Consider the following 25,424-nt stretch of genomic DNA (forward strand, 5'->3'; position numbering starts at 1 on the left):
TTGCAGGATTTGGTAGGAGGGGTGGGGTGGCCATCATACACTGCAAGGTTTAGAGTTGGGAGGTGTATGGCCAATATATTATCTCTATCGAGCACTAACATTTTATTTTAATGAGATTACATTAATATCCACAACCAAATCCTGAATTATTACTATAATAATTCAGGATTTGGTTGTGGATATTAATGTAATCTCATTAAAATCAGATGTTAGTGCTCGCTCCACCAAAGATCTGAGGACATCTCCTTGCAGTGAGAGAGAGTATGGTTTTACTCAGCTTTAAGCAATATTCCAGCAATATCACGGCGGGGGACACCAGAAATGGGCTTCACACATTGTACCCATGTCGGGAATCGAACCCGGGTCTTCGGCGTGACGAGCGAACGCTTTAACCACTAGGCTACCTGACCGCCCCATCTCCTTGCAGGTCACGCCACAGCGTTTCGCGAACTTTGACCGACCAATGAAATAACTACCAGGAAGTCGACAGCCAATTAGAAAGTAGCTGTCTCCAGCTTTTCGGCACAAGGTTCAAACTGTCGGCTTCCATTCCAGACTAGTTCTCGATTCAGAATTTGAAAATTGAAAAGAAGAAAATCTGGAATGTCTGTCCCGTGTTAACCTTTTGGAGGTTGCATGATTAGAAAACACATTCCTACTGTCACTTTCCCCATCTGATAAGCGACGCTCTGATTGGTCAGATGAAAGGTCGTTCTTACGTGACCCGTAATGAGACGTCCTCAGATCATTGTTTATCGGAAGGGAGAGCTAAGATCTGCTTTTGATGAGATTAACGTTATATTACTGGATTTGGATGGGGCGTGGCTATCACATATGATCAACGATTTGACTAAGGATCGGCCGTCTGGTGACTGCGAGCGTCTATATGTAGCAGCGTGTGCAGCTTACGTACATTACCAGCACGAGCTGAAGGAGAAAATGTACAGATATAGTATTTAAACCGCGATTAACCAAGTTCACTGATAAACATGACCGCTGTCACATGACTACTGATTCTTACCCGGATTGTAACCACGTGATCCAAACTCAACGCTGATGTTTATCCCTAGCAAAATATGGAGATTTCTTAAAAAGTGGGCTTTGCAATTTTTGACATTACTTTAAGTTATTAATATTCCTCATCGACGGAATGGCTTACAAAGTAGACACAATTTATGGATAACAACTTCTTTAATACTGTAAAGGCGACGTTTCAGTACAGATCATTATACCGTTGCCAAGCTAGACTGCTTGACTTCTTCCAGTCTTGCTTGACAACGGTATAAGGATCAATACAGAAACGTCGCCTTTACAGTATTAAAGAAGTCGTTATCCATAAATTGTGTCTACTTTGTCAAGTATAAGCGCACATGCAGCTATCTTCTATAATTCATCATCGCGATAATTCTTGATTCTATTTCAAGTTTCTTGTCAAAACATAACAAGCATATATGAAGATTGTTTGTTTAATAGCAAGAATAAAGTATATGAGGTGTGTGGGAAGAGGAAGTGACGCAGAAGTACTTGACACTGATTCAAGACACAACCAATCGATAAAAAAAATATATACCACAAAACAGATTAATACCAGTGTCCCTTTTCATATAAAGCAATGCTGCCTGTCCCAGGTAGACATATTTTGACGAAACTCTAGACGACACATGTTATAAATATAGCATACGTTAGGGAGCCCTCGGTAGTTCCAACCTTGTTAAACCGGAAACGTCTTCCAAATGCAATACAAATATGAATACAATGTATCTTCTTTAGGCAATCCCGTATTCCAATTGAGAACGAACCACCTCAATTAACGTGGGCCTTTTATGAGTAATTGTTACCCTTATTTGTGGATTAGTTGCAATAAATCTACGTTGTAGACGTAGAAACAGAGGCATATCCATTGCACCGTAGAAATACTGCACATCTCCCCATCTCACACAAGGCAAGTACGTCACTTCCGGTCAGAGCCCTCTCAACTCTGTTTTCCACATTGGTTATGTTGCATGGTGGTGCAAGACTAGAATGTTGAAATAAATATCGATAAAATGTGATAACGTCTGCGAACAAAATGTATCTTAAAAAGTCATTTCTTCTTGTTGCTTAAAAAAGATGATCGATGGAAATGTTCTTCCTTATAGAGTCACCGTTCAACACACTACTCGCCTCAATCTGCTGCTGTTTTATTAAAGAAGTGAATTGTGTACTCGCGCGGGGTACCACCGAGTGAACGACTCAAGGCATATCAGGTGATATGTGAGCAGTAGAAATAAAGCTACGTACGCACAGTGTAAAAATAATAGACGCAAGACAATGGCAGCGAAGGCACATGTTATAAGTACTTCGCGAGTCAAGGGGAATCTTGATTGTGCCGAAATTGTGTCATTCGCAGCACTGCAGATGATGAACAATACAATATTAGATGGTGCGGAGAACCAACCACAGCAACCACTTATAGTTTACTATCCATTACTGCAGACAGTTTCCAGTATTGCACATCACGCCACAATATCGCGCACCAATACAAAACTTTCACTGGTTAAATCAAGTCAGTCATTTCATTTCAGGCTGTCAAATGGTTTACATAGTATTGAAGATTACAGTAATCAATACAGTCACTGCAATAGTGTCATAATTACCGGTGCTGAAGATTATGCAACCATAATATCCGATGTTGCAGATCATATCGTCATACAATCTACTACCATACCAGATCAACAAGTACTCCAGATTATACCTCAAGTTATCTACAGCTGTAGTATTGCAGATATAGGCATTGCGCTTGAAATTCAAATCTCCATAAGTGTTAAAGAATTGCAGATCACGTTAGCATCGGTTAATGTAACATCACAAGTTAAACCAATTCCTACTGTTATTTACGCATCCGCAACACTGTCCATTAGGTATCATCTCAGTCAGCCGAAACCCGAACTCATGTAGGACACACACACATTCCAACAGACATCCATGGCCTGCTGGGTAGCCTGCTTGTGAAGATAGACAACAAGGTGACCTGTGTTCTGCTTGAACTGACTCTTGTCCAGGACACACATACATCCCAACAGACTATCATGGCCTGCTGGGTAGCCTGCTTGTGAAGATAGACATCGAGGTGACCTGTGTTCTCCAAACAGACTCTTGTCCAGCACACACACATTCCAACAGACAATCATGGCATGTTGGGTAGCCTGCTTGTGAAGATAGACATCGAGGTGACCTGTGTTCTCCAAACAGACTCTTGGCCAGGACACACACACTTTCCAACAGACAATCATGGCCTTTTGGGTAGCCTGCTTGTGAAGATGGATACGAAGTTACCTTTGTTCTGCTAGTGCAGACTCTTGTCCCGAGTGACGTCCTTGATCATGTTCTTCATGATCCCGTATCTGGACAGTGGAAATGACTGTTTGGAAGTCTCGTAATCCGTCTTGAGCTGTTCTAATCTGTTAAAGGCTCTCATGAACCTCGGACCAAATGCCTCGATGTGTTGCCTCTTGAGCTCATTGTCTTCAAGCACTTCCTGTTTTGACATCTTGCTGAGATCTGAAAAATGTGGCAAAGGCGTTGGAAATAATAATCCTATAACCAAATGATTTAGGACGAGTGTTTCAAGTGCATTGTCAGCACTTTTCCTACCAACCCTTTTTCATGACTATCCCTTGGGTGAGATAAAAGTTAATCTTCGATCGCTAAATCTGGAATCATTAATAAGGCCCTCAAAGGTCTGGGATCAAAGGACTACCTACTGTGGTCAGTTACCTATTAGTTTATGGGAGAGCACATTCACATGTGGAGTGAAGCAAAACATACAAGGCAAATCTGAAATATATTGAGTCAGCATGGAATACGTTATAGGCACGGCTATCAAAGCTGTATCCTAGTACGTGTCAACTTGATGTGGAAGGAAATCCCAACGTCTTAGAAGTATATTTTACATGTTACGAGCACGCCTATGGCACTGACAAACCTAGAAACATAATCGGTACGACCGGGATTCAAACCCACGATCATAGGTTAGACCCCCAGCACACCAGAGCCGTGAAATGTGACTGAAATATGACTGAAGTATTACTCCTCATAATTATACACAGTGTGATCATCAACCACCTCAGCATTCTGGGACCCATTCTACTTCTTATCCATTGAATCCCATGGTACCTACCTTTCTTGGCTGAAGCAGCTGTTTCAATACCATCCGACTTCCCGGCAAACGCCTTACACGCAGACAGCAACCCTCCCATCCCGCCTGCTTGAGCATCACTACCACTGGCAGAGTTACCTGCCCCTGATGCGGGCCTGTCCTTATCGGCAAATTCTTTCGCCCTCCCAAGAAGTCCAGACAAACCGGACTTAGGTTTGGAAGTATCCTTCTTCGCCAGGGCTTCAGCCTTCCTGAGGTTCTCCTCGTTCACACACCGTTTGATCATCCTCTTTAGTACGGAGTAACGCTGTATGGGGAAGGCACTGTAGCTGTTGTCATAGTCCTGCTCCAGCTGCACGAAGATAGCCCTGATCTCCCGGTACTGTGTTTCCAGCTCGCGGATCTTGTGGCCCAGCTTCATGTTCTCCGACTTGAGACCGTCCTTGGTCCAGATCACCTTGGTATCTGAGAACAGTGACCAGAAACAGTTAGGACATGACACTTTGTAAGGAATAAGTGCAATCCACGAAATGAACGAGTAAGTGAACTCGGAGATACACCTATTCCATTCTAATGTTTTCGGTGGTTCATCGTTTATTACACACCAATCACGATAATTGCGTGGATCGAAGTTCATGATGTCAATCACTGGATTGTCTGGCCCAGACTCGATTACTTACAGACCGCCGTCTACAGCGGGAATATTGCTGAGTGCGGCGTTAAACAAGGAACAAACACAACTCGTTTAACAAACCATCAGAATTTAAAAAAGAATAGAATAGGTTTACCTACATTCTACCATGACTAAACCAGACGTATTCGCGTATTCAGTGCATGCCGGTGAATCTTGGAATCGCAATGGAACAGACAATTTAAATGAAAATTTGTTGTTTGTTTGTTTGTTTGTTTGTTTGTTTGTATGTCTTAAGGTCTTAATAGTTGACATCAAATGTACATCACGTACATTTCACTGTGAAATAACAAAACATATAAATTACAAAAGGATCTAGTTTTGCATGGCGAGATCAACAACAGCCAAACATCCCTACATTCAAATGGAATCAGCTATGACCTAGATCAGGCCCTGTGCGAAGTTTAAACTTGGTAGATGCTGATTACCACACTACTGTCACTAATTTGAAATAAGCCAGACATTCCATGATGGATACTCTGAGAAACATTAAACATGGATGTTGTTGGTGTGGAAATACCTGACGGGACAGAGCTACCAGTAATTTGGAGCGTATTTTAATTAACATTTAGAAGGATAAACTGTACTGTATGATGACAAACTGTGCTGATTTTTGTGGCTCACCATTTCCCTTGCCTCAACCCCAGCATGCGATAACAAAGTAACAGTCGTTGCTCTAACACACTGATTGATATAAATAGTTTTCAAGCCGCAATCTTATTGGTTGGTTGGTTGGTTTGTTGTTTGGTTGGTTGGTTTGTTGTTTAACGCCGCACTCAGCAATATTCCAGCTATATGACGGCGGTCTGTAAAAATCGAGTCTGGACCATACAATCGAGTGATTGATATCCTGAGCATCGATCCACGCAATTGGGATAGATGACATGCATCAACCAAGTCAGCGAGCCTGACCACCCGATCCCGTTAGTCTCCTTTTACGACAAGCATAGTCACCTTTTACGGCAAGCATGGGTTGCTGAAGACCTATTCTACCCCGGGTCTATCACGGGTCGAGAATTTATTGATAACCTCAGCACCATACCGGTGCTCGTGGGTCTCACCGAAGTGGTAAACGTCTAAAACCTGCATCATTTCGGGCTTTCCTCCCACATTAAGTTGACATGCCGCAATATAACTTGAATACTGTTAAAATCGGCGTTAAACCCAACTCACTCATTCACTAGTGATAACCCTAGTAGAACAGACGACGTGTTCGTTTACATGTGCCGGGGTCATGACGTGCAAATTTTTCCCGAAGTGAAATGAGAAGTGGTTATCACACATCAACCACTTAAAGCCAGATCATCATTCAATGTCATGGTATAATGCTGTTTAACGCCACAGCAGAACCATTCCAGTTATATCACAGCATTTCACAATGCAAAGTCAGTGTTACGAGGATGGTATAGAACGTCTACCTTACGTATAGTTCACAATACATCCTGGCGCTGGGATCAACTTTGGCAGATACTGCAGATGTATGTATACTTGGTTTATGTGATGTTTAACACAGCCCTCATCAATATGCCAGCTATAAAACTACGATCTGTAAATAATGGTCAACCTCGAACAGACAATCCAGTGATTGACATCATGAACATCGATCTATGCAATTGGGATACGATGACATGCCTCAACCAAGTCAGGGAGCCTGACCACCCGATCCCCTTAGTCGTCAGTTACGACAAGCATGTGTTGCTGAAGACCAATTCTAACCCAGGTCTTCACGATATATACTAGCACTGAAAGAGTGACTGAGGTATGAATGCTATCAGTAATAATTCAGCTTCATCTTGGTCTGAATTTAGGTGAACAACAGTGACACACAGTCAGTCTGCAAACAACCAATCACACAAGCCTGATTGGTCGATAAGCAGGGGATAGTGTGGACCTATATCATGCCCCAGACTCCCCACGGGGTGCAGCAACAAGTATTTTCTTACTAAGCAGTTTCATAAGAACAAAGATTTTAGATTCAACATTCATTACATTAAACGACCTGTGAAGATCCGGGGTAGAATAGATCTTCAGCAACCTATGCTTGCCGAAAAAGGCGACTATGCTTGTCGTAAGAGGCGACTAACGGGATCGGGTGGTCAGGCTTGCTGAATTGGTTAATGCATGTCATCGTATCCCAATTACGTGGACCGATGCTTATGGTGTCAATCACTGGATTGTATGGTCCAGACTCGATTATTTACAGATCGCCGTCTAACAAACAAACAAACAAACAAAGATTACATACTACACATGTTGAAGATTTACACTGAATCGAAATCACCCAGGCCGTTCTTTTCGGGCGCTCTATAATGCGGTAATATCTCAGTTTATAAGATAGTTGATCATTTAAATAAAATGTCCGCGTTAAACGTGATGTATCTGTGACAAGTCGTATGATAAGATTTACACAAAACCTCAAGCGTAGTAATTTTTATTAATCACTACAAGCGACATTTCTCTAATCTGTCTGCACAGTCTTTCACAGTTCCCGACAGCAGTAATGCAGAATGCCTCTATTGCAAGCGCAATGCTCAAGGGCAAAACGTAAAAAAAAAAGGCTTAACATGCAAATATTGTGAGACAGGAAATGAATTCTTTTCTGTTACATCAGTACTGGCGAGCATTACAAAAGGTTGAGATGAATTTGGGTTTAACATCGCGTTCAAGATTATTTCGTGGACATAGCGACGTCCATGCTAGTACATGTGTGTGGCTAACTGGACTTGTGTCGGTCTTATAGAGCTAGCCCACTGAAATACCACGCCGCAGCAAAATATGAATACTCCACTCAGACACAGAACAGTCCTTGTTGTATCTCCCCTTAAAGACCCTCGGCAACGTGTTAACAGCAAATATACAATCTTTCAACGTACAAATGTATTTTGATATGAGGCGGTCGAATATTCCAACTACCGCCTTCCGATCTCGGGACAGGCCGTCTATCCACTACACCTCGGAGGCGGTATTGTCATGATATAACGATGAACAAAAGACTGGTTTTCCATTCCGGTGAGTATATTTCCGCATGCTGGGTTGTGCAGACTCCTTGTGAATGTTACATGTGGAGCTATCAAAACATGGTTCTGATAGATGGGCCTATGATCCGTTAATGCTTCAGGTGGAAATTGTTAAAATGATTAATTAAACATGACATGAATTCCTCTTGCTGCATCAGGTTTCCACCCGAAAGGCTACCCGGAATCTCAGATTTCCCATCCATTCTGGCATATCAATACTCATGCACTTGGCGCAACATATCAAGCATAAGCCTCCAAGTCTGGTGAAACACACATCAATTCAGATGAGCATAAACCACCCTACCCCCACCCCTTTTTTGAAAACCAAATGTAGCATGTTGTCGGCAGTAACATTGACTGAGAGAGGATTTTGATAATTGTGACCCCTCACTTTTAAAAATGCCGGATCCGCCCCTGATGAGTAAGGGGTGGGGGCCTGTCTGATCTTCGGTGTTACAGCCAACGCTTTAACTACCAGACTTCAACCTACTTTTGCTTGACGCAGAATCAACAGTCGTGGTTAGACACGACTATTAGTCCGCTAATGTAAATCTGGAAGGACTACATCGAAATGAGCTATGAACAAGTTAGATATAACTCGTATCATTTACCGGTTAAATGTATGAAACACGAAGTGCGTGACTTGCCTTTCCCCATATTGTCCGACTGAGTGTCCTCCGTCAGACTGGGTGTGTCCTTTGACTGCGTGTGTCCTGTGTCCGACAGTATGTGTCCGTCTGTGAGTGTCCTACGTCAGACTGGGTGTGTCCTTTGACTGCGTGTGTCCTGTGTCCGACAGTATGTGTCCGTTTGTGAGTGTCCTCCGTCAGACTGGGCTGTGTCTACTGCTGACCATACGTGACGGGACAGTCACATATCACCCAGATGACTCAGGTATGTCTGGAATCCCTCCACCTGATACAGTGAAACAGTAACACATTGAAACAGCATCAAACATTGCACACATTCATGAATTATTTAACTACGCATCGTATAAACCAATCGAGTAATATCAGATACTAAAAGATAAATATTATTATCTACCACTGAGAGACGACTAGAAAGAACTTAAGTTAACGCACGGAGCGCTGGTACAAGGGGAGGAATTCAAACCTCGCTTCCATCCGGCTATTAAATACGGATTACGAATGTCACACTGACATTTGATTCCACATAATGCGTCCCCGATTATAACGCCACCGTATTTAAACACTGGTAAATCACGAGTCTGTCACATAGGTGTGTCTACGTGGTTGTACAGCTTGCAGAGCAGAGAAGCCACCTTGACATATGTCGAGAGCTCACGAGGTCAATCTATTTTGCACGTGTCAGCAATCAACCGTCGTACATTTACCAAGCACCCATCAATAACCCGCAGCAGTTGTGCCAACAAATAATAACCATTAAGTGTTAAATAATTCATACGTTTTGAGAGAAACACAATATTTATCAATTGGCTTAGGTGATGTTTGGCCCAGGTAATGAGACAGTTGCCGAAGCAAGACGACCCACATCCACAGGAAACGTGGTTCCCCGCGTTCCCATGTTTACCTGGCAACGCTCGCATGTATGCTGGCTAGTGCAGCTAACGCTGCCAGTCTGTTGGGTGCACTGAGACAAACACGTTGTTTAACTCGCTAGACTTGACGCAGGCTCCTACTGGTTCAGTGGCAGTCGATATTACCGTTTTATCCGGGTCGGAGGTGTGTGAAATTATACGGCGGAACTGTTATCGTGCTATTGTATGTATTGACTCTAGTTGTAGCTCTGTGTCTAAAAACCAGGGAAAGGTGATTGTATTAAATCCCAACACACCAAAACATCCTTATCAACGTTATCGATTGTGGAAATACCAACGCTGCAATGCAGCATATTAGATAGCTGAATATAATTCAATACCCGTCTTAGCTAGCCATCGTAACATGTGATAACACTAACATTTTCCATTCCTGTCACGCATTGTTGTGCAACTCCTTGAATACAAAGCATCAATGGCCTACATTTTTCCTAATATTCTAGCCTACTGAAATACATTTGCCGCTGATATGCGTTTCCGTCCTCAAGTCTACACGAGCATTCCGCCCTATATACATGTATATTTGTGTCATGACTGGTAACCTCGCCCACTCCTACACCATCATCAGGTCATGCATGTTAGGCACGGAAACCCCGACATGAAAGAACAATCGGGAGTCACCAACTCGAGGCAGTGTTCTAAGAACAGGTCAAGCATGTCATCTGTTCCCCACGTGTGCGTTATAAAGGTGGCGTTATAAAGGTTATGTCAATAATGGGTCTGCACCGCAGTGCCGCAACACAGAGGTGGTCGGTATCAGTGACTGGTAGCCTGGGTTAATTACATAACCACCCGACAACCGTAACCCATTCACCTGACCCCTGTCGTCGCATACCGCACATACCTCATGACCTCGCGACATTTCCCGCGAAAACTGAAGAACGTCAATAAGCAATGTCAAAGCCTCAATATGACAAATACAATTGTTGTTTGCGTGGAGATGCAGAGCATTATGGTACAAACTGATCATAAACCTATAACATTCCTACTTACCTGCTCGCTATGGTGAACTATCCCTACAGATGTCTGACATACGCATCCAGAATATCTGGCTGATTAACTAGGCCATGCCGTGAGCTCGCTCTATCTCTCTCGTGCTTTGCCTCTATCGTCTGCTCTCTGTCAGGCGGACCGCCTCACTGTCACTGTAGCATTACGCGGCGTTTCTCCCCCCGTTGGTAAGATCACTCCGACATGGTAGTTGGGGGGGATAATGTCCGTACTACAGATGCTACATCCTCCGAGTTATCGATCTACAGGCGCTGGGCGTACTGACAACTGCTTGACAAAGATGGGTCTCTCTTCATCTCGTGTAGAGGAAACCAGTATCTTTATATGAACAGAACAGAACAGAATTTATTTCGTATAGTCTGGCCATGAGGCCAATAGTACAGATGGTTGGATATTTGACATATTGTGACAGCGCTTCAGTTAATATTGGCTTTGGAATTTCTAAGTTTAAACATTTTATCTAAATAAAGAGCTAGCTGAAATAAAATGTTGTCGTCATTTGTTGAGTAACAATACAGGGTATTGTACAGGGTAGGATATTGATAATAATACGAGGGTAAATACATTATCCTTAAGTTAGTATAAGCTGGACATATAAATAGTGAATGGTATTCATCATCTAAGTCTTCTTTACAGAAAGTGCATAGACTGTCACAAAGTCATGGCCACTAGACATTCTATATTTATGTATTTTAAAATCATTTGAACAACATCTTAATTTTGTTAAAGATCTTCTTAAATGTACAGTCTTAATCGATGATAGATATTTTTCAGGTTGTAGTCAGGATTTGTAAGTGCAATATAAATCTAGCCTTGGTGAATTAGATATACAATCTGATCATTCTTGCATAAACAAATATCTTGTTCTTTCCTTAAATGTATAAATAAAAACATCACAGTCTCCGACATCTTACATCAACCATACATAACCGAAACCATAACTAAACAATGTATATCTTACATATGAAACCCAATTTGTATAACCTAATTCATCATATTTACACAGCATGAAATAGCCATGTTTTGGATATTTACCCAGAGGCATTCTTAACAGTATCTTTATATGTAACGTGTATGATAATAATTAGTTTTTCCCTGTGAATGGCAATGTTTTAAGGAAATAATTCTCACTGCTTATCATGGCACACGATATTCGTATCCTGCAATGTATGTCGTCTGACGGAAGCATGGGTCTGAAGCATGATCATGTTTCTAAACTTGTCATCAGCATACCAATCCCCTGTGGGTTTCACCGATGTGGTAAACACGTCTGCATCAATTCGGGCTTTCCCTCTCTTCTGCAATATCGTCTATTTCTTTGCATGTGCACACACACACACACACACACACACACATACTGTAAACTACGTGTATAACGAACGAACACGCTTATAACGAACTTACGGATATACCGAACTCTTTTTGATCCGATCCATTTACTGTCTAAATGCAGTAAATGTGCTTATAACGAACTACGGTTATTACGAACTAAATTTAGTGGTCCCTTTGAGTTCCGTAGTTTACTGTAATACATGGTTGATGTAGTTGATGTGTGTCACTGATAGCGTTCCCTGCATCGCTTCCCCTTATCCAGATGCAACACATCTTATAGTACACATACAGTTTATATCTTGCGGCTTGTCCACACTTAAGACCCCACAAGCATTCTCCCTTATCACAGGGTTGAAAAATAGCCGCCGATGAAAACACGGCTTCACTCGCTCACTCTAAAGTTATCTCCCTTTGACCAGACGTTGCGTGTTGGATTCCTGTCATCGTTTCTTGTTTTACCGCACAGCCAGCATCGGTCCTGTTTATCTCGACGACCTGTGAATAATCGAGTTGAAACAAGCCCTAGCAGTGGTTGCTAGCATGAGAAACAATCCATGTGACTCCCCGATTAGAAAGTACGACATACGTGGGGACGAGGGGACCCAATCTGACTCTGAATACTCATGGTACTTTTAGGACAGGAGTGAGTGAGTGAGTGAGTGAGGTTTTACACCGCGTTTAGCAACATTCCATTAATATCACGACATAGGACATCAAAACTGGGCTTTATACATTGTACTCATGTGGGAAATCGAACCCGGGCCTTCTCTTAATCCACTGGGCTACCCAACCGTCCCTATTAGGACAAGAACACAATATTGACGCAAAATTTCAAGGCGGCAGGTACAATGCATTTTGAAAGAGGGAACAACAATACAAATAAAAACAAAACAATTAATGACACGTTAAAAAAAACTTTAATTATTATGTGGCTGCAATATTGTCGATGCGATGTAAAAATCTATATCACTCATTAAGGTTTAGTGAATTTTAATACTATTTATATTATAATTTATATTAAATAACTAATAAAAAATATTTTTTCACAAGTAAAACCTAAAGCAAATTTGTGAAACTCAACTAGGTACTCGTAGGGAAAGATAAACCTCGTTTGAAATGAGTGTGTGATTGTGAAAGGATGCTGGGTACAATACCATGACTGTCAGCTAGTAACAAATTGTGTTAACCATCACGACAGACTGACGCAAAATTCGTATTGATTCACATCACTCCTGTTTGGAAATCGACACGCTGAATGTGACACATGTTCAGTCTTATATGATGGATGTGATTTGGAAAATACCAATGGCTGCTTACTCCAGTCACATTGTTGAACATCGATTGTTTTACGCATAGATCGATCTAGTTAATTCAGTTCTAAGGTCACAGTGCTTATGTGTGTGTGTGTGTGTGTGTGTGTGTGTGTGTGTGTGTGTGTGTGTGTGTGTGTGTGTGTGTGTGTGCGGCTGCTTTAACGAGTCCGGACTGATGCCGATTTATAGTGCTAGCCATCTGAGATACCATGCTGCAGTTTAGTGAGTGTGTGAGTACGCCGCTTTTAGCAATATTCCAGCAATATCACGACGGGGAACACCAGAAATCGGCTTCACACATTGTACCTATGTCGGGAATCGAACCGGTACCGCAGTTTAAGATGAATACCCGTCTCAGACACGGTATACTGACTCCGAACCGACCAGTCCTTAGTTAATTCAGTTCTAAGGTCCCAGTGCTTATAAATATATGTATAATTATTACACACACACACACACACACACACACACACACACACACGCACACCTGTGTGTGTGTGTGTGTGTCTGTGTGTCTGTGTGTGTTTGTTTGTTTGTTTGTTTGTTCACTCTAAAATATCACTCACTCACTCACAGTGTGGTAGTTGTTTCGAGGAGGACATTTATTTTCACGACACCCTTTGTTTCAGGAAACTGGCATATACGGCAGAAATGTTTCGGTTTCTTCATCCATAACGCGAAGCACGTTGTGTTAATGTGGACCAGTGAGAAAGATGAGTTGACAAGCTGCAGTTCAGTGACGCCACACTCAGTCAGCTGACAGTTTTGTCTTTTCCCTTCCGTCAGCTGAGTGTTGTTGAGTATGGAATCCTAGAAGGGATATTGTCGCGGCGTCTCCATTACAAAAACAAGCAATCATTATAAACAAAAGCGCGACAAAGCGACATTTCATCAAAAGTTATCAAAATTTTAATGATACATGATCTTTGATTGTAGTTGAATGCCCCCAGGGATTAAACTCAGCCACGGCAATTACAAATGCGCATGTATACGTCCGTAAAGTGTGTTTGTTGTTTAACGCCCAACTAAGGTATCCAGGGACTGATATCATAAGCATTGATCCACACACCCGACCCGATCACGGTAGAACGCGTAGATGGTGTAAAATACGATGCTAGTTTGTTCATAAGCAGTCCTCAATACGTCTACCTCGTCTGCGGCCCGTTTGTATCCAGTACCGAGATCGTGTAAAAGTGCACGTTCACCTCATCCCGACAACGTTTCAAAGCAGTTCGAGCACGTCCGTAGCCGTTCTCAACCCGCTCTTAACCAGTTCAACCTCGTTCACAATACTTCCAAGCCAGTTCAAACTAATTCTTAACACGACCAACTCGTTCGCAGTACGTCCTCATGTCGTCCCAAGTGCGTGTGTATTAGCGTCCTGGATACCGAGCGCGTTGTAGACAGTCTTCATTCAAGTTCAGGGCTACGAGCTGTACACATCATGCCTCCAAAGAGACGTCGACCCGGTCGGTGTGCACACGTTCTGAAATTTATGTCCGACTGCACCACGTCGAAACACGTCCCTAGTATGTTCGACGTACGGCAATTCCGTTCGTTATACGTCTTTCTCGTTTTAAGTATGCTGCCAATCCGACTAATTGCAGAACGGGATGGACGGGATAAAATTTTGAGCAGACTCAAAGTTCTAGAGCACCCTCCCCGTCCGAGCCCGTCCATGAAGTTCGTAAAAAGACTGTCAATAGTTGCTACTACATCCACTACGTTCATACACAGTCGACAACATTTTCACGAACGTATTGAGAACTAGTTTGGTGTGATGGGGGTATTAGACGATTGATTTGAAAAATTGTTGAATGAAATAGAAATGCAAAGAGTTTATTTGTTGTGAAAACACTTTTATATTCCCTTTGGTACTTTGGTTTTAGAATCATTTAAGCTAAAAAAGATACCATTGGAGTTTGAAAGGGGGAATAAATATTTCTGCGCATGCTTTGAACAATTCACTTTAATGCAACACGTGCGCAACATTAAAGGAGCAACACGGCAAAGCGACATCATCATATGTCGAATATTTAACGCCTTTTTTTACACAATTTTAAAATTGGTCGTCACATCGACCATGAAAAATGTCACGTTTTTTAAGGGTAAAATCCAACAAAATATTATTGAAAGCGTGACAATGCGACAAATATCGCATTGTCGCGCTTTGGTTAATTTGGACACGTTTTGTTTGTCTGTGTAAGTAAGGGGACAGCTCGAAAATGTCTCTTCTTGGATTCCATACACTTTGCTCTGTCTCTAAAAATCGCAAGTATACGACGCGCAGAGAGAGCCGCTGACAGGCTTATGGAACAGACACATGACGTCATAAACGTGTGACGTCACAGAAAGGATACGTCACATAAAGTCTTAGTCTTTTATAGAAACGAGACGTGTTTTCTATTCACGGATGCTTTTTGCAGCGATTTGATCCAAAATAGCTCAAGTGTTGCTTTGGACATCGGTTTCCATTACCTTGTTGGACATGGAGTTTGGTAAGTAACACCATTTTGTCTTGTCAGTCTAATAAACTTATACGGGGTAAGAGTTTAGTTTCATTATCTGGAGCAGGGTCCTTTTAAAGCTAAACATTTGACGTGATTGTTTCATTTCAGTCTCAAATCATTAATTATTAAATGTGTGATTCAGACCTCCCATTTCAAGCGATCTTAATTTCAACCCTATTGGCAAATTAGAGCAAACTGTCTGGACGAAATACAAATATAAAGACTACGTGCATATGTTTCGTTTTTTTCTGCTTGCCTATTGGCCATGATCTCCGTCAACGTCTTAAGCAAGCCAGGATAATTCTATTGTTATGTTTACATTTACCCCTATTATCCCTTTAATCTGATGACTTTCCTCAATTACAATGTAAATCTGTACTGAGAATGTGATTACTTTAAATGAAGACAAACCTCAACTTTTACATGTGACACTTTGATGTCCATGCGTCTATGTTGTTGCCTTAATGGAATAATTCATGTCAATGTGACACAAAAGTAATATGACATCATGTTGTCTTTAGATCCTCATCACGCTGAAGATGTCCACAACGCGGCAGCAGAAATGTGGCGAAAGTATTTGTTCATGGGGCGACATGTGGAGTCTGTGTCCAGTCCATCTCCCGTAGATGTCCCGTCTCCCCCTTGCCATCAGCACCACCTTGAAGACTGGCGGTTACCGCTTCAATCAAGGAACGGGGTTCTCCGCTCACTCCCACACGACCCGTTCATCGGCCTTACAATCCGTGGCTACTTCTTCAGGGGAGTCATAACCTCAGGTGGTTCAGCCACTGTGTACAGTGTGTTCAAGGATGGCAAGGTGTTTGCAGCGAAAGTGTCACACCCAAGGAACAACGAGCCGGGCGAAGCTTCGAAAGTATGGACCAATGAATACAGCATACTCAGTCAGGTCCAACACAAAAACATCATCAAGGCCTACGACCTCTTTGAACACAATGGGCGCCAGGTCTTGATACTCGAGTATGTCGGCGGATGCAATTTGGCGGAATTCATGGACAGGAGGTGTGTGGCTCGGAGACAAAGTTCGATCAAGAAAATCATGAAACAAGTTCTGGACGTTCTTCAATATCTCCATCAACATAACGTAGCCCATCAGGACATAACACCATCCCATATTCTCATTGGACAGAGTGGAAAGGTCAAAATCTTAAACTTTGGCGATGCGACCAGGCTTGGCACGAACAGCTTGTATCCACAGAACGAGGCAGGGGATGTTCAAGATGATATTATCAAGTCATTTGATGTATGGAGGTTTGGGGCGTCTGTATATGAAACTCTGACGGGGAAGACGCCACACTTTATGGGACCAGACCGCAGTGAGCCTGACGTATCTGGTGTTCAGAGTCCGGACAGAAAGCTAATGTCGCTTATTAAGAAGTGTCTAGATTTAAATCCTTTGTCTCGAATTACAGCAAAAGTTGCTTTAAAACACGACTACTTCAAACGTTTTTTCAACTAATTTTCCTTAACTTACACTTAATTTTTAAATTCAAATGAAATTGTTTACAGTTCAATTGTCAGTCCTAAAAACACTTACTGAAAATGTAAATTCATGTTCAATCAAGAATTTGTCCAGGAATGTTTCATGTATGTATAGTGTCTCATGGAGAGGTATTGTTTTACTGGATTATCTATTGTTGTAAATCAATACATATACAATCAAATTAATCAATTCTGGGTTTTGTTTTCAATTAATTCCTGAACGAGCCAGTTGACGTGTGATCCAAATATGAATGTTGTTTATACCACTCGAAGCGATAATTACACTAGTTAAGACACAATCCTGCATTAATAGTTTATTTACCAAAGTGCACAGGTATAAACGCCCTTCAAAACCACTTTGCATACAACAGGAATAAACTCAAAACTCAAAGTGCACATCTGGCATGAATAGATAACTCTGGACGTAATATAATTGCTTCAAGATAAGGAGGTAAGAGTTAGTTCCCTTTGTTGAAACTGCGACTGCACTGTAGGAAAACTAATGTCACTAACGTTTATTAACTAAAGTACATAAAGTGCCTCAAAAGCGAGAACTAATACCTAATTAATAGCATCAGGACCTGTGAATACATTTCCGAAGTGTCATCTTGAAACAGGATAGCGTCTGTAGCCCCAGATGGCCTAAAGTCTGGTACTAAATTCTATACTTCTTAGTCCAACCCGATCCAGAGCACCATTCAGACAGAACCCACTGTGCGAGGGTTGATCGCGCTATAGGGACACGGGTTGTCCACTAACACCTTTGCAGATGCTTTGAGTCTTCTATATATAGTCTCTCAGAGCTACTTCCTGCTCCTTCATCGGGTGAATACTGAATAAGTGCATAGTTTATATACATATATACCTCACTATAAGGTAGGGTGAATGTTCAAAGATAACAATATAATGACAAAGCCAAGTAACCAAACAAATAATCCCATTTCCAAGTCAAAACCAGCCCCACCACTCATCCTCGTCAGCATCCCATACCAAGGCCCTACCAGCCACCAGATCAGCAGGCTACTCACCTAAACAGCCAACACGTTACTCTCACTTCCGACGGGGCACTGAAAAACATGAAAAACCCAGAGGATGTGTGTATGAGTTTTCACACAACTGTGGACCCTGGCGAGACTTCACGTACTATAGCCATCAGAATAAAAGAACTCGAAAATCTAACATAAAATCTGCCCTTTCGGAACATCCCATCCAACTCCTTGACCGCCATATTTCCTGGTCACAAACCAAGATCTACATACCAACATCGGTCGTTGGAAAAAGAGGAAATTTCAAGAAAGCATCGAAATCCAAAGAAAGAAGCCAGCCATTAACAGAGGCCAATGTACCTACCTACCCAGTGTGTACTCCACTGCGGACGGTGGACACCTTGATTGCCTTATTGCTTGTGTCCTCATAGCCAGATCCTTGTCATCACGACACCTTCAGTGTACTTCATTGGTTCCTCTCCTGTTGATTACACCGGCTTTGTCATAATATTGTTATCTTTATACTTGTGTTGTGTAAACATATCGTAACTCTGTGCCATTACTCAGCACTCTCCTCACGAAGGCGCAAGACGTAGCTCTGAAATGTCGCGACAAAGAATAAAAGGAGTTGCTATGCAAATAAATAGTGTCATGTATTCAGGTTTTTCCAACTTCTAAATGTCTATCAAAGACCAATCTCATTAAAATCAGATCTTAGTTCTGCTACCGCTAAGCAAAGATCTGAGGACATCCCATTACTGGTCACGTCAGAACGACCTTTCGTTAACTTTGACCGACCACTGAAAAGACTGACAAGAAATCGACATAAGCCAATCAGAAGGCAGCTTTCTCTAGCTTTACGACACTAGTTTCAAACTGGCGACGACTTTCGAAACATATTTTGACGCATTCTCGATTAAAAATGTTAAAACTGATAAGAAGAACATTTTGGAATGGCTTATAGATGGCCTAGATGGATATGGATATAATCATAAAACCCGTAACTGTCATTCGGAATACCCCCTGTTAAATATGTCGTGGTTGCATGATCAGAAAACACATTCCGACTGTCACTTTCACGATCTGGTAAGCGACGCTCTGATTGGTTGGATGAAAGGTCCTTCTGACGTGACCCGTAATGGGATGTCCTCAGATCTTTGTTTAGCGATAGCGAGAACTAAGATCTGATTTTAATGAGATTTGTCAAAGACTTTCATACCTTTCCACTCATTCAAGGCAACACGCAGTGAAGCTGCGTTAATATCCATGTCCCTTTATCACACGTTGTTTAACTATCACAGGGATCACAAGAACAATGATCATTACGTGCGTCCTTATTTCTGTGCCCAGGATTTTGCAGTGCACCTCTCTGTCCTCTATATCTGCCGAAGCCCCGGAAACGTTGGTAACCACTGTAACGGCCTGAGCTTTGTTGATTCTGCCGAAACTGTCACCTCTCCTGTAGCCGCCTTTCCGGAATATCGATGTTGAGGATGAATCACGAGTAAATCTTGTCATTGATGCTAGGTTTGCAGCTGTGAGCATGTAGATTGTGAAAACCCTATTGCGTTACCCTGTAGCGTTCTACAAATGCGTGCAGTATCAGAGTTGGAGTCGCTTTTAACAAATACATTTGCCTGCCCTTCCGGTAAATATTCAAATATTTAGTAGTGAGTTGGTTTAACGCCGCTCTGAACAGTATTCCAGTTATACCACGGCGTGTGAGCTTCATGTAGGAGGAAAGCCGAAAATGATGCAGACCTCAGACGTTCACCACTTTGGTGAAGCCAACGAGCACGGGTATGGTGCTGACAAACCTAGAAACATAGTCGGGGCGAACTTGGATTCGAACCCACAATCATAGGTTTCTTGTGTGCCCAAGGGACGGAACTCTGCACAGCGAAATGCGGCGCCTTGGGCAACTGCGCAACTCGTGCCCCCGGGGCCAGACAAAACTTTAATAGGTACGTCGCTCATTGACCTTACAATTTTTAACGCAGTCTCTGAATGCAGCGACTTAATACACTAGCACTGGGTTGTGACTCACGTTATCCCGACTTCTCTTCACATACCACTACATGGTCAGGTACTTTTAGCTTGTTGTACGGCTCTCGTACTTGTCTATACCTACAAGGACGTGTGTTTACCTCAGATGTACAGAAGCTGCAAAAGCTGCGTCGCGTGAACTTGACCTATCAAAAGGGCTGCTGCCTGACCAGCATTCTAGACATCGATATTCCCCTACTCATGACCGCCTCCGTGGTCTAGTGGTCGAGCGTCCAACGGGAGTGCGGAAGGTCCAGGGTTCGTTCCTAGGCCGCGTTATACCAAAAGACGTTAAAAATGGTACTTGTTGTTACCCTGTCTGGCGCTCGGCTAAAACAAGGACTTCGTCTCGGAGTCAGTGTAGTGTGTCTGAGTGGGGTATTCTTGTTAAAACTGCGGCATGGTATCTCAGTGTGCTAGCACTATAAATCGGCATCAGGCCGGACTAGTACAAGCACACACACACACACACACACACACACACACACACACACACACACACACACACACACACACTCTCTCTCTCTCTCTCTCTCTCTCTCTCTCTCTCTCTCTCTCTCTCTCTCTCTCTCTCTCTCTCTCTCTCTCTCTCTCTCTCTCTCTCGTTCATGGATTTTGTCAGCCGTGCGGTCTCTTCGGACAATATCTCATACACATAACTTCTATTCTTCTCCAAAGCTATCTCAGCGCAGATCACTGGTTCTGCCGGTGAAGGACACACTGGCAAGAATGTTCTACAGACAATACAACACACATCTGTAGTTGTGTGTAAACTTATTTGTTGTTTAGTTTCATGGGAAGGTGATAATTAATGTACTCGTCATGTCATACTTGACGCATTTGTAAAATAGGCGGAGGAACATATCCCTCGGATCTTGCCCTCGCGGGATTACCTCCTACCCTGAACATGATGACCTACAGTCCTTGCCACTTGAAACCGAATCACGGAATATCCCGATGATTAGTTTACGAACATGGCTCCATGACTGCCGAAGCTTACCCGGATGGTAGTCCCGTGATCAAAACGCAGTGATGATGTTTGTCACAAGCAAAATGGATATTTCTTAAAAAATGCACTTTGCAAACATTTGTTTTTTTAGCTATATAAGTATTAGCACATATGCAACTATCTTCATTAATTAACAATCGCGATATTTCGTGAATCTATTTCAAGTGGCGAGGACTTATCTACTGAAGCTGCCGTGGGATCTTTTATTTAGCGAATCGTCCATAAAATCATCCATCAACTCGCACTTCGTGACAACGAACATCTTTTCACGGGGATATATTTCATAAGGTAAAAAATGTTAAATATAAATGTAAACAGTAATTTAAATGCTGATGGGTTACCTGATGTGGAGATAGTGAGTGTTGAGTGTGAACGTTTTTGTTTATAATTTTGTCGACTATAATTTCTCCTCCAGAATGAAAATGTGTTATATAAAACAAAACCAAAATGCGAATTCTCTATAAATTTCACGTTTCTTGAACTATAAAAAATATCCATATTCATGTCTGTATTAATCATAGAGATTCTGTCCCATGCTACACTACAGGGATACCAGGCTACCTTGATAAAGTAAGCATTACTAAAGTACTCACGGAAATGAAAAAAACAACTTTTTTCGATCTCAGATTTTAAATAAATGCAGTTAATATACAAAATATATAAATATTCAAACAACTCAATTAGTACTTATTGGGCCTTGGCACAAATACAGCTTATCAAAGGTTTTTATGTCTTTTTACACGTAAAAGTGTGTAAAAATATGAACTAAACAGACTGAGCACAACCAGGTGTTAGTAGATCAAGGTGAATGTCCATGACCTATGATACCTTGACGACAGGTGAAAACAGCTGCTTGAAACCCACGTGCATGTGATTTGTCAGTGGTTAGTGATTTGTGAGTGGCATTGTGGGATAGTGAATCATCGTCAAAATATCAGAACGTAAAAGTAATATATTCCCTTCTCAAACAACAACTTACATGTAATTATTATTATGTACATAAACATAGCTGTTATTTTTATTGTTGTTTTAATAACTTTTTTCCAGGCTAATTTGCATAATGCCTATAGCCTGTTTCTGCCATGTCAATTTGGACTTAGATTCATTTTTGAATGTTGAAAGTGCCTACAAATTACCTCCTGTAAAGTACATTTTGTATTGAGCACTGAGATAAAACTAGCAAATCCAGACTAGTACTTTTCCAGTTGTTTTGTGATTTCGTATTTACATCTACGTAATGCTTTGTGTCGATTATTAAATCCAGCAAAACAGGGTTTTTTTCATTTCCATGAGTACTTTAACAGTTCAGTCATCCAGCAGAGGGCACCACAAACACATCACTAAGTGCGTCGCTAACAGCTGCAGTTTAGCCGTAGTAAATGAGGGCACCCAAGCAGGCAATCCATTCGCCTCTTTGATGTTTCATGCGATACAACAACACTCGACATTAACGAAGGAAACAAAAGGGCGAAATACCATCAGTTGACCATGTGCTTTATATTGAACATTGATTAAATAAGTATGTATTTGTTTTCCTTTTCATGTATATGATATCAGTTTATCAGTTGTGCGGTGGTAGGGTAGCCTCGTTATCGTGTTCGCTCATCATAGCTGCAATCCGGGCTGGAATCTTCACACTATGTATGTCTCATTCGTCACCACTCGCCCCTTTCCGTAACCTGGAAGAAGACTCGTCCCCCCATCGATGAATGTTATGTGCGAAAATACGACAAACCAATCAGAATGCGCGTATGATTTTAAGTTCTTCGTCAAAGAATCCCTCAGAATTATTTTTTGATTTTACATATGTCTTGCCTCTAAAATATACCCAAGACACAGTTAAATGTGTTCAATCATACTGTATAATTCCGCACGTCCCAATGTGCTTTAAATTGCATCTGAAATATATGTTTTACATGGGGAAATAATATGTGAACCATTTCGCAACGAGTTGACAATTGTTGTGGGTATGCCCGTTTGCGCTAAGACGGAACCCGGTCGCAAAAATGGCCATGAGAGGGGCACGAGTCGCTATTCGGCTTGTCCCGGAATAACACGAGTTGGTCACGAATGATGTATGTCTGTGAAGCCCACCTCTAGTGTCACCCACTGGTTTACGACTGAGGGTGTTGAAATGTCCTGACATACTGATCTCCGTGATACACGACCCGTGAAGATCTTCAGTAACCCATGCTTGCCGTAAAAGAGGCGACTGACGGGATCGAGGCGTCTCTCTGACTTGGTTGATGCATGTCATCGTATCCCAATTGCGTGGATCGATGCTCATAATATCAATCACTGGATTGTCCCGTCCAGACTCGATTATTTACAGACCGTCGTCATATAGCTGGAATATTGTTGAGTACGGCGTTAAACAACAAATAAACAATCAAACAAACAAACAGAACTAAGATTCACACCACTATGTGATATACAACATCCCACATTTGTCCTTCTTTCTTCCTTCCTTCGTTCATTCCTTAATAATAAATTCCTATTGTAGGTTAATCACATATACACGAACACGCGTACACGCACGCACGCACGCACGCACACACACACAGGCTCGTACACCATCATGCCAGGGTGCAAACGCACACATACGCATGGATCACGTGGAGCTTCTTTATAATCGTAGCACTACGAGCACTTTGCGCAAGTGGACTTATCTATTATTGTGTTGGCTGGGACTTCACTCCCTATACACTTTACGTTGTGTTTGGGTAACGTCAAAGAACGATTAACACAACCGCCTCTATGATGCATCTATTTTTAAGCCAATATTAACGAGTGCAAAATATCCTGTGACAACACAGTGTCTGCAGTGCCGGGCAGATCCCCGCTCCCTGTGGACGTGGACGCACCAGTCCAGGATAATTAATGAGATATTGCCTACTCCCTCCACATACAAGATGAATCAGAAGCTAAATCAGTAATCTCATGAGTAGACCGTCACCTGATTATATTAATATCTTCTCAATCAGAACACAAAGCACATAGCATAGTCTCGGACCATACGTCTTACTTAACGTCATAATAAACACTGACCAATATCCTATAAACCCAGTATATCCCTATTTCTCGGCAATATATCGGCAGTAAATCAAATAAATCAATCTTTATTGGCAATATATTTTTGTTGAGCATATTTTTAATTTCAATCATTCGTTACTATGGTTACTGGATGTTAAGTGTCAGTCACCTTTTTAAGAGGAAAGGGGAAAGTCCTCGCTGTACATGGTGAAGAGTATCTCCAAGGTTGAAGAGGCTACCAATTTGAGAGACATGCAATTTCATCGTTTTTTCGTGATATGAATGTATGTCAGTTTGCGGGGAGGAGAATATCATGGGATTTAGAGAGTGAATTCTATGCGAGAAGACAGCCTCCGTGGTCTAGTGGTAGAGCTTACGCCCGGAGAGCTAAAAGCCCGGGGTTCGATCCCCGGTCGCGTCATACCAAAAGACGTTAAAAGATGGTACTTGTTGTTACCCTGTCTGGCGCTGGTCACTAAGGGGCTTAAACAAGGACTGGTCGGTTCGGAGTCAGTACCTTGTCTGAGTGGGGTATTCATGTTAAACTGCGGCACCGGTTCGATTCCCGACATGGGTACAATGTGTGAAGCCCATTTCTGGTGTTCCCCGCCGTGATATTGCTGGATTATTGCTAAAATCGGCGTAAAACCATACTCACTCACTAAACTGCGGCATGGTATCTCAGTGGGCTAGCACTATAAATCGGCATCAGTCCGGACTCGTAAAAGCACACACACACACACACACACACACGCACGCGCACGCGCGCGCGCGCGCACACGCACGCACACACACACACACACACACACACACACACACACACACACACACACACACACACACCAGAAAATTGTTCCCGGCATGGCTTTTCTCAAGCAATCACATTACTATCCCGCCGAGTGTCGTCGCTTCAAGTTTGGCCACTCCACATCAAATCATGGTTTAATTCACATTTGTAGCAGTCAACGTAAGGTCAGTATGCGCTAATATGTTTATATGTATATTCTCCAAGGGGCTAATATTAGAGTGTGCTAAATTATCGGCAGTACTGACAAATGGAGCCAGGAGTCTTATGGAAGTATTCTACAAAGCCCATCCCATTCTATAATATCGTGTTCACGTATTTCCATGAGCGAACATGATCTCAAAAGAAAGTATACACTTGAAAGTCGGATTTACAGAAAAGCTTACAAACGTTATAAGAACGTTAATAGGCAGAAAACAGTCGCCGAAGCATATGGGTGTATACTTTCTTTTGCCCG

At 42.1% G+C, this 25,424-nt stretch overlaps 2 protein-coding genes across 8 annotated transcripts; one reads left to right on the forward strand and one right to left on the reverse strand.

Annotated features, from left to right (window-relative positions):
* Positions 1-1,450: 1,450 nt before the first annotated feature.
* LOC124150873 lies at positions 1,451-10,645 on the reverse strand. Of its 7 annotated transcripts, none has more exons than XM_046523035.2 (4): positions 10,416-10,645; positions 8,458-8,761; positions 4,160-4,603; positions 1,451-3,540 (listed from the first exon to the last, which is right to left on the reverse strand). In XM_046523035.2, exons 2-4 carry the CDS (start codon positions 8,501-8,503, stop codon positions 3,326-3,328), a joined length of 705 nt encoding a protein of 234 aa, XP_046378991.1. In that variant the 5' UTR covers positions 8,504-8,761; positions 10,416-10,645; the 3' UTR covers positions 1,451-3,325. The 7 variants fall into 7 exon arrangements, with proteins under 7 accessions (XP_046378991.1, XP_046378997.1, XP_046378996.1 ...); XM_046523041.2 differs by having other exon boundaries at positions 8,494-8,761; positions 10,416-10,637; XM_046523040.2 differs by lacking the exon at positions 10,416-10,645 and adding an exon at positions 9,398-9,469.
* Positions 10,646-13,854: 3,209 nt separating this feature from the next.
* Positions 13,855-17,264, forward strand: LOC124150839 (cyclin-dependent kinase 2 homolog). The gene is made up of 2 exons (XM_046522943.2): positions 13,855-15,576; positions 16,110-17,264. The coding sequence occupies exons 1-2, from the start codon at positions 15,567-15,569 to the stop codon at positions 17,063-17,065; spliced, it is 966 nt and encodes a 321-aa protein (XP_046378899.2). The 5' UTR covers positions 13,855-15,566; the 3' UTR covers positions 17,066-17,264.
* Positions 17,265-25,424: the final 8,160 nt, after the last annotated feature.

The sequence above is a fragment of the Haliotis rufescens genome, unplaced genomic scaffold, assembly GCF_023055435.1.
Source record: "Haliotis rufescens isolate VD_foot unplaced genomic scaffold, xgHalRufe1.0.p SCAF_11, whole genome shotgun sequence".
Taxonomy (NCBI): Eukaryota; Metazoa; Mollusca; class Gastropoda; order Lepetellida; family Haliotidae; genus Haliotis; species Haliotis rufescens.

Excerpts from the sequence above, each read along its gene's own strand:
- LOC124150873 (XM_046523035.2), bottom strand. The coding sequence starts at position 8,503 with ATGGGGAAAGGCAAGTCACGCACTTCGTGTTTCATACATTTAACCG. Across the intron at positions 4,604-8,457 it reads GTGTTTCATACATTTAACCG|ATACCAAGGTGATCTGGACC; the intron begins GTAAATGATACG and ends CACTGTTCTCAG. Across the intron at positions 3,541-4,159 it reads AGCTGCTTCAGCCAAGAAAG|ATCTCAGCAAGATGTCAAAA; the intron begins GTAGGTACCATG and ends CACATTTTTCAG.